The 9695-nt window shown below is 40.6% G+C and overlaps 1 protein-coding gene across 2 annotated transcripts in view; it reads left to right on the top strand.

Moving 5' to 3' along the window:
• The first annotated feature begins 437 nt into the window (after positions 1–437).
• The window catches only part of SON (SON DNA binding protein), a 31722-nt gene continuing 22464 nt past the window's right edge, over positions 438–9695 (top strand). For both annotated transcript variants that reach the window (XM_006886748.1, XM_006886749.1), the window contains exons 1-3: positions 438–563; positions 4199–4365; positions 7513–9669. In XM_006886748.1, coding sequence (XP_006886810.1) covers positions 487–563; positions 4199–4365; positions 7513–9669 — 2401 coding nt within the window. In that variant the 5' untranslated portion in view covers positions 438–486. The remainder of the gene's footprint in view (positions 564–4198; positions 4366–7512; positions 9670–9695) is intronic.

The raw sequence follows: 9695 nt of genomic DNA, 5'->3' as shown, positions 1-9695 counted from the left end.
ACACTTATCTCCCACAGAAGCATCTTGATGACATGCATGTATCCCCTTAGGCCCTGTATCAAAACATACTGTCAGTTTTTACTCCCTTTCTTCACTGTAGTTGATTTCGAGTACTTAGTCTTTAAGTATGACACCTTCCAAAAGGAAAACTACCCCAAAATCAAAAACACTGTTGAGAACTGAAACTGACATAGTTATTTCAAGACTGGTTTCTCCTGTAATGGCGCCTGCGTCAGACACTAACATGGCGGACATAATCGTGCGCGACGCAAACGTCAGCAGCTCTACCCCATCCGCACAGGAACAGAACAGGAAAGCAGAGATGCGCTCTCTCATTGGTTGGAAGGAGAAGCGTGCGCGTACAGGCGTTCCTACAGCAGCCAATCAAGAAGACGAAAGACGGAACTGGTCGCAGCGCCGCCTCCCGAGGTATGCTGGGAGCCTGGAGGACTAGCGAGGAGTAGTTGAGAGAACGGAGCAGACGCCATGGCGACCAACATCGAGCAGATTTTTAGGTCTTTCGTGGTCAGTAAATTTCGGGAATTCCAACAAGAGCTTTCCAGGTAAGCTTTTTCCAAGCCTTTCTGCTTTCAAAGAAGAGTTGGAGCCTGATACAGCTTCACATGACGCCTTTCTTCAGAAACTCTGTCGTTCCTCGGCTCAGGCCCCGCTACAGCCCCGCCTGGGCCTGGGATCCATTTTCCGCTTCCCATCCCCCATCCGCTTTTCTCATATGTGCGAGGAACTTGTCCCTTTTCTCACGTAACCTGAGACTCTTGCATATATAACAGTCGGTAGGTTTGCCCATCCCTTATGCTCGATCACCCCCTAGGCCAGAGCTACTTGTAGGCCTGGTTATCCACCGGCGCGGGGCCTACTTCCTTCCTCGGCTCCTCCTCCGCCGCCGCGTCTCCCCTCCCCCTCTCAGCTTTGGCGGATTTCGCCGGCCGGTGCCGGTAACCGGAAAGGGTCTCTAACGGCCGTTTCTTGGGTAATCTCAAATCCGCTTTGTTATTTGTAAGCTTCACATAATTTGGGAGTCAGCATTCATTAATTAGATTATTTGGGCCCTACTGCCTTGTGAATTCCACCTGGCAACAGTGTTAGATGAGAGGCAAAAGCATTTGGAGTGAGTGGTAATGGAAGAGTTTGGGATCGTAATAATTTTTAAATTTTTGCAAACAAAGTGAAATTTGTAGTTTGTATGATTTCCCCCCCCCCCCTTGCCACTGCTGCCTGTCTCATTTGACGTACTTGACCAACACTCTACTGTCACTGGTACACCTTAAGGAGATTTGCGCATATAGAAAGGGAAGGGGTATCTATAACGAAATGGTTCTTGTGTTGTTCAGGGCTTGCCATATTACTTTTCCTTTATTTAAGGTATTTTTTGAAGTGCAACAGTTGAAAATGTTTTTGTTAGTAGCACTTTTATGGTGGAGACCAACACCAGTACGTAAAATTTGAAAATTTGTCTGAAACACAGTTGTAAATTGAGCAACCAAATGAACATGCTTATTTGAGCAATGAGTAATATTACTGATTTCCCAAACGGCTTAGTTTTACATGGAATATTATATTTCCAAGTAAGAAATATATTCCATTTTTTAAAAAGAAATTGTATGATATACTAGTAAAGTGGAATTTAGCTGATAACTTTCTGGTAGTTGTATGTAATATATAGTGTTTGCTTGGTATAGAACGATTTAAAAAAACACCGGTTTTAAATGCAGAAATGTAGGCTAAAATTCAGAGAACAAGAACTCCCCTCTCCCAGTTAAATTTTTAGTCTTCCTGTTCATATATGTTATATTGTGCCACTGAGTCAGAATCAACTCATGGCTAATCCTTAATAAGTTTTTCAGAAACTGTAGGCCATCAGAGCTCCTTTTGTGCATCTTGTGTGATACGTAATTTGTCGTTGATTTTTTTGGGGGGGTATTTTTTTTCTCATCTGTTTTGTGAACAACAGTGCATTCTCATTAGTCTTGCAACATTTTTCTTGGCTGCACAAATTCTAATATCGAAATGTATTGTTCGATTTTTAGATTGTCTGGAATTTTTATTGCTTTTTAGTAATTTTGATTTGCATTTGTTTAAGAGTGAATTTTTATTTTTAAAAGTTTTTTTGCTTTTGTTTTCCCCAGGCTGGGATCCTTTAGAAATGTAATTTTAGGTGTTTGGGAAAAATGAAATGAAGTGCTCTATCTAGAAAGGCCAAAGGAGTCCTAGGCACTTAGTGATAAGGAGCTGAGCTGCTGGCCAAAGACATAAAGTTTGAATCACCAGCTTCTCTGCAGGAGAAAAAATGGGCAGTCTCCTTCTGTGCAGTTTTGTGCCGCTGGAAACCCACCAGAGGATCAACTGTGGATCAGTTCAGAGTCAGTGTTAATACAACAAAAGAAAGTAATTTCTTACTGGGGGAATATGCAACTTCCTTCTAATGTTATTCTTCCAAAACCAAATTTTAGATTATTTGCATTTAAATGAATTCCACTCCTTTCCCAGATACTCTCCCCTGACCTTTTTAGATATGATATTATAGGTAATGAAGCTAGCATTAAGTGTATACAAGAAGTAATGTGTAGCCTAGAGTCAGAACCAATTCTGTAGCTGACTCTCTGGTGGGTTTTCAGAGGCAGTTAATTGCACAGGAGGAGATAACACCCAAATCATGTATAGCCAAATCATCCCACTGATGATACCTAGTCAGTTACAACTCATACTGATCTTATAGGACAGAATAACAAGCCCTTTAGAATTTCCAAGGCTGTAATCTTGATAAGAGCAGGTTACCATGTATTTTCTGCCATGGAACATTAGTTGGATTTCAACCTCTGACCTTTTTGTCTAGCAGTTTGGTGCTTGAACCACAGTGCTACCAACATCTGAAACCATTACGTTGTAATTCGTAGTTAATAGGATGCTCAGATATTGAATAGTAGCAACTTAATCTCTCAATAAGCTGTGACATTCACAGGTTTCTTGTCCTTTGCCTTGTTTTTCTCACGTAATCAAATTATAATAGTATGATCATAGAGATTTGTTAGTATGTATAGTATGAAACCTAGTCCGTGTGAATTCTGTGGATCATTGTAATAGAAACCCAAGGGGAGCTCTGGTGGCCTAGTGGCAAGGAGCTGCAACTACAATCCCAGAGGCTCACGGTTCGAATCCACCAGATGCTCTGCCGGGAAGGAGGGACAATCTCCTGTACCAGTCAGATCTGATTTGACGGTACACTCACACAAAAACAATTAAAAAAAAAAAAAAAGAAAAGAAACCCTAAAGCGCCTTTAGTATGTATCTATATACTCACTCTTTTGTTGTTTTTGATTATTGAGATTGTTACCATTTAATGGAACATGTTTCTTGTATTTTGTTTGCCTACATAGAAATAATACAGCTATTCATAAACTTTTATCAATATTTTTAGGCTCTTTGCATTGAAAATATTTTTACAGTTAAGTGACGCTGTTAAAAAACAGAAATCTAAAAAAAAAAACCCAGAAATCTTTTTAGTTCTAGTCTAGGGTTTTTATAAATGGTTCTGTTTTCATAAAAGTGTGTGTATATTTTTAAATTTTGTAGCATTCCCAATCCCAGAGGTATGCAGTTTGAATACACCAGATGCTCTGCTGGAGAAGGAGGGACACTCTTCTCCTGTACCAGTCAGATCTGATTTGATGTTACACACCAAAATAAAAAAATATATATAAAATTTACATTTTATAGCATTCCATTATCAATTGAAAATTGAACCGAGGCTGCACATTAGTTTTATTAAATCAGTATGTTTGTGAATAACTTGTGTCTTCTAGTATATTGCTGAGATATTCTGATCTTTGACAGGCATGGCTTTAGTGTGACCTTAGTTTCTATCAATTTATATACTACATATATTTTTTGGGTAGTGGTTTTTGACGTGGCAATTTTTCTTCTCTGAGAGAATTAGCTAGGTGATTCCAAAGCTTCAATCTAGAATTTGGGGAGTATTTTTAGAAGAATAAAATAAGTTTATATTCATGCTTCTGAAAACAACAAGAGTTATGTCCAGAGTCAAAGCAGCACTATTATTTGGAATAGTACATTTAAAAAAAGTGGACACTTTGATTTAAGATTAATTTATTCATTATACTGTCAATATTTTATCATTCGTCTATTAAAATATTAATGAATTTTGATAATTTTTGTCAAGTGGAAGGAACGAAGGCCAGCTGAATGGTGAAACCAGTACGCCTATTGAAGGAAACCAAGCAGGTGATTCAGCTGCTTCTGCTAGGAGCCTACCAAATGAAGAAATAGTGGAAAAGATAGAAGAAGTACTTTCTGGAGTTTTAGATACCGAACTACGATATAAACCTGGTAAGTGCGAGATAATCAACTGTCTAAAACACTTTTTGTTAGTGTTTTCTCCCCTTAATTTTGATGTTAAAATTGTTGCTTTTAAACTACAGGGTATTTAAAAGGTTCATAAGCTCTATAACTTTTGTGCATTCATTGCTTATTTTGTTTAAATCGGTCTTTGGAAATGCAATTATACTGAAAGGTGAAAATTAATGCACTTAATTGTTTTACTGGTGGAATATACCTTTTATTTTAAGTCAGTCTTGTAGTACTTTAGTGCCAGGATTTTAAGTATGGATTCTTATTTTGATACTTCATAAGTACTGATGTAGAAGACAACAGAGGCCTTGTTCAGATCTATAGTAGTTGTGGTTTTTTTTTTTTAAAAAACCTTTGAATGTTGTTTAAAGCCTAAATTTAGACTTTGTTTTTTATTTTACACTTCTTAAAAGTGTAATGAAATAGAAAGGGAATCATTGTTTGGATGTTTGAATTTTTCAAAATAGATAAGGTAATTGATACAAGCAGTGGACTTATAATCAGGCATAAAAATAATAGGATTTTTATATCATCTTGGAACTAAAATGAACTTTATCAGTTTTTTGGAGTTAGAATATAGTTTGAAAATCTGTATTTCATTTGTGGTTAGAATTATGACTGGAAGTTTTATAATAGCTAAATTTGCATTTGGTGTTATAAAGTAAATATTGTTTATTAATAACTGATTAATGTTGTAACAATTTTCCCTCCCTCTGTAATGACCTGGACCTCTCATTGGATTTCCCTCTTTCCCGCAAAATAAATTTATCAAATTTGATACTTAATATTAGATTAAGTCCCAACTGATTGTAAACTGAGTTAAGAATTCTCTTTTAGCATTGCTGTTGTTGTTATGTGCCGTTGCGACTTATAGCCATCCTATGTACAACAGCCCTAAACCCTGCTCTATACTGTGCCAATCGCACTGCCTCTGACACAGCCATCCTGATTACCCCAGTCACTGAATCAGTCCACCTCATAGAGGGTCTTCCCCTCTTCTGATGTCCTTCTCCAAGGACCCCTCCCTCCTTACAACATGTCCAAAGTATGTCAGACGAAGCCCCAGAGTCCTTGCCTCTAAGGAGCAGCCTGGTTTAACACTCTCTAGGATGAATCTGTTTGTTTTCTTAGCAGTCCATGGTACATTCAATACTCTTCTCCAGCACCACAGCTTAAAGGCATCAATTCTCCTATCTTTCCTAGTCATTGTCCAACTCTCTGATGCATAACAAGTGATAGCAAAGACCATGACCTGTATCATACGCACCTTAGTCTCCAGAGTGACACCAAGGCTCTTCAGTACTTTGGAGAGGTCCTAACAGCCGACTTTGGCATCGCAATATGTTTTTTTTATTTCCTGCCTGCTGGTACCAAGAGTGTTGACCGTGGAGCCAAGCCGACTAAAGTTGTTAACAATATGCAAATACAAAATACTCTTGTTATATCACATGCTAAAGGCAATTAGGTTTTATCCAAAAATTCACTTTTTAAAAATACTGTGTTTTATACAGTCTTTGATTTATATTACATTTCATGCCGAATAATGAACTTTTTTTTTACCATTCTTCCTTATAACGTTAATTACCGCTGATCTATGCCTGCTACTACCCTGTGTTTTCAGATCCCCTCTGGTTCTTTCTTAATTCCTTCGCCACTCCCTCCACAAGTAAGATGTGTATAAATGTCCAAAGAGAGAGGAGGAGAGGAGGTAGGTGGGCTGAGGGGAATGGTTGACAGTGATTCTCCGCCCTGCCTACCTACCTCCTCCCCTTTCTTTTTGGATATTTATACACATCTTACTAGTTATTCTTCTCTTAACAATAATGTTCTTAAGCTGTATTTGTCCTTAGAAGAATAAGTTCATTTAGCAAAATAACTTGTTTTTACTTTTTTAAAAAAGTAAACATTGAGAAAATGTAGTAAGTTTAAAAGAATATTTGGGTAAAGATTTTAAAATAGGAATGGTAATTTTGAGGTTTATTTTGATTACTTTTGTCAGATGTTTGTGTACTATAGTACACATATATGAAAGCTACCACTACCACATTTGCTGAATGCTTAGTATGTACCAGACTTTGTTCAGCTTATTTTGTGCTTTGGCTCAGTTTCCAAACTCTGGAAGGCACTAGGAGCTTCAGTAATTTGGCCTAGACCATCTTGTAGTGAGCTCTGGTGGTTTGTTGGTTAAGAAGTTTTGCTGCCGACACAAAGGCAGGTGGTTGGGACTTAGCAGCCACTCCTAGAGATATAGATGGACAAGTTCCTCCCTTGTAATTTGCAACCTCTGAATACCCTAGAGGGTTAGCTGTGAGTTGTTACTAATTTCATAGCACTTAATGAGAGATCAAAGGTCAATAATTTGGCCTAGACCATTTTTCTGGGGAAGGACTGTTGAATTTGATTCAGGATCCAAAGCATGCATATATCCTAGTCAAAAAAAGGTCGCACAACTTCAAGACTAATTGTTACAAGTTGTATATGCAGAGATTGTTTATTGGTATGTGTTTTGTGTAGTTTTGTATACACAAATTAAAAAGTTAGTATGTTTCACCCTTTAGGAATTTTAAGAGTAATATGAAATAGTCATTGATAGGTGTAAAGATAACTTGCCAGAGGGTAATTTTAATATAGTAAAATACATGTTATTGTAATTCTAATTTAAGTTTTAGGGAACAAACTTAAGATTACTTTTTAACCTACATTTTATTTCTCAATAAAAGGTATTGAGAAATAGTTTATATAGCAGTTTTGTATCTTATTAACACATTTTTAAGGCATATATGTACAGTGTATTCAGAAAATTCGTAGTTGCCAAGTCAAAATCAATTCACAGCTGTCATGCTAGTTTTCAGAAGCTGTTAATTACATGGGAGGAGATTATCCACCTCTCTCCCTTGTAACTTCTGGCAGGTTCAAACTGCCTGAGAGGCATGTATTTGGGTTAGCAGTGTACTTTCTTGCCCATCAGAATTGTATTACTGTGTAAATATGAATGCATAGCTTTTGAGTACGGTAAGATGTCATGCTATGATGTTTTAGTGTGGAATGTAAATTTTGGTTTATGATTTCTTTAAAATCAATTTGAAGAGTTGTTTAACAATATTTATTTATGTATCTTAATTTCAGACTTGAAGGAGGCTTCCAGAAAAAGTAGATGTGTATCTGTACAAACAGATCCTCCTGATGATGAAATTCCAACCAAAAAATCAAAGAAACATAAAAAGCACAAAAATAAAAAGAAGAAAAAGAAGAAAGAAAAGGAGAAAAAAGATAAAAGGCAACCAGAAGAATCTGAGTTAAAGCCTAAATCTTATCATGATGGGAACATAGATAGAGAATCTGATTCTTTTTTAAAGTTAGATTCTGAACCTTCAGCAGTGGCACTGGAACATCCTTTAAGAGTGCTTGGCTTACCTGAAACCAGTGATTCTTCTGCAGTTGTGCTAGAACCCCCTCCACTTGCAATGGAGGTATCAGAGCCACACAGTTTAGAAACTCTGAAGCCAGCTATAAAAACTGCAGACCTGTCTGTTGCATCTACATCAGTAATGTCAGAGCATTCTGTGGCAGTAATGCTAGAACCGTCCATGTCAGAGATTACGGATTCCTTTGCAACAGCACCAGTGCCTGCTACAACACTAGTGCTAAAGCCATCTGAGCCAGTTGTAACAATGCCAGTGGATTATCAGATGAAGTCTTTGGAGAGTTCATCTCCAGAGCCATCAAATATCTTTTTGGAAGAGCCTCCAGTTGCAAAATCACTGGAACCAACAGAAACTCTTGTGGATTCTTCAGAGACACCTATTGAGGTACACAGTGAGCCAAGCACATCAACAGTGGATTTTCCAGAGTCATCTGTACCTGAAGTGCTAAGATTTCCAGAGCAGCCTGTAGATGTACCATTGGAGATTGCAGATTCATCTGTGACAAGACCACAGGAGTTGCCGGAGCTGCCTAAGACCACAACGTTGGAGCTGCCGGAGTCGTCGGTGGCCTCAGCGATGGAGTTGCCGGGGCCACCTGCGACCTCCATGCCGGAGTTGCAGGGGCCCCCTGTGACTCCAGTGCTGGAGTTACCTGGGCCCTCTGCTACCCCAGTACCAGAGTTGCAAGGGCCCCCTTCTACCCCAGTGCCCGAGTTAACAGGGCCCTCTGGGACTGTAGTGTCTGAGTTGCCGGGGCCCTCTGTGACACCAGTGCCACAGGTGCTGCAGGAATTGCCTGCACTCCCAGCGTCATCCGTTGGGTTGGAGCCACCACAGGAGGTCCCAGAGCCACCTGTGATGGCACAGGAGTTACCAGGGCTGCCTGTGGTGACAGCAGCAGCAGAGTTACCTGGGCAGCCTGTGGTAACAGCAGTGGAGTTGACCGAACAACCTGTGACGACGACAGAGTTGGAGCAGCCCGTGGGAATGACATCGATGGAACATCCTGGGCAACCTGAGGTGACAACGGCAACAGGGTTGCTGGGGCAGCCTGAGGCAGCGATGGTGCTGGAGTTGCCAGGACAGCCAGTGGCAACAACAGCGCTGGAGTTGCCGGGGCAGCCTTCGGTGACTGGGGTGCCAGAGTTGCCAGGGCTTCCTTCGGCAACTAGGGCACTGGAGCTGTCAGGGCAGCCTGTGGCAACTGGGGCACTAGAGTTGTCTGGGCAGCTTATGGCAACTGGGGCACTGGAGTTCTCGGGGCAGTCTGGGGCAGCTGGAGCACTGGAGCTTTTAGGGCAGCCTCTGGCAACAGGGGTACTGGAGTTGCCAGGGCAGCCTGGGGCGCCAGAGTTGCCTGGGCAACCTGTGGCAACTGTGGCGCTGGAGATTTCTGTTCAGTCTGTGGTGACAACATCGGAGCTGTCAACGATGACCGTGTCGCAGTCCTTGGAGGTGCCCTCGACGACAGCGCTGGAATCCTATAATACGGTAGCACAGGAGCTGCCTACTACATTAGTGGGGGAGACTTCTGTAACAGTAGGAGTGGACCCCTTGATGGCCCAGGAATCCCATATGTTAGCTTCTAACACCATGGAGACCCATATGTTAGCGTCCAACACTATGGACTCCCAGATGCTAGCGTCCAACACCATGGACTCCCAGATGCTAGCATCCAACACTATGGACTCCCAGATGTTAGCAACCAGCTCCATGGACTCCCAGATGTTAGCCACTAGCTCCATGGACTCCCAGATGTTAGCCACCAGTTCCATGGACTCCCAGATGTTAGCCACCAGTTCCATGGACTCCCAGATGCTAGCCACCAGTTCCATGGACTCCCAGATGCTAGCCACCAGTTCCATGGACTCCCAGATGCTAGCC

This window comes from Elephantulus edwardii, unplaced genomic scaffold, assembly GCF_000299155.1.
Source record: "Elephantulus edwardii isolate Elephantulus edwardi_28Jun2011 unplaced genomic scaffold, EleEdw1.0 scaffold00051, whole genome shotgun sequence".
In the NCBI taxonomy this organism is placed as follows: Eukaryota; Metazoa; Chordata; class Mammalia; order Macroscelidea; family Macroscelididae; genus Elephantulus; species Elephantulus edwardii.
The sequence above is the reverse complement of the archived record's forward strand: the minus strand, read 5'-3'. Positions and strand labels throughout refer to the sequence as shown.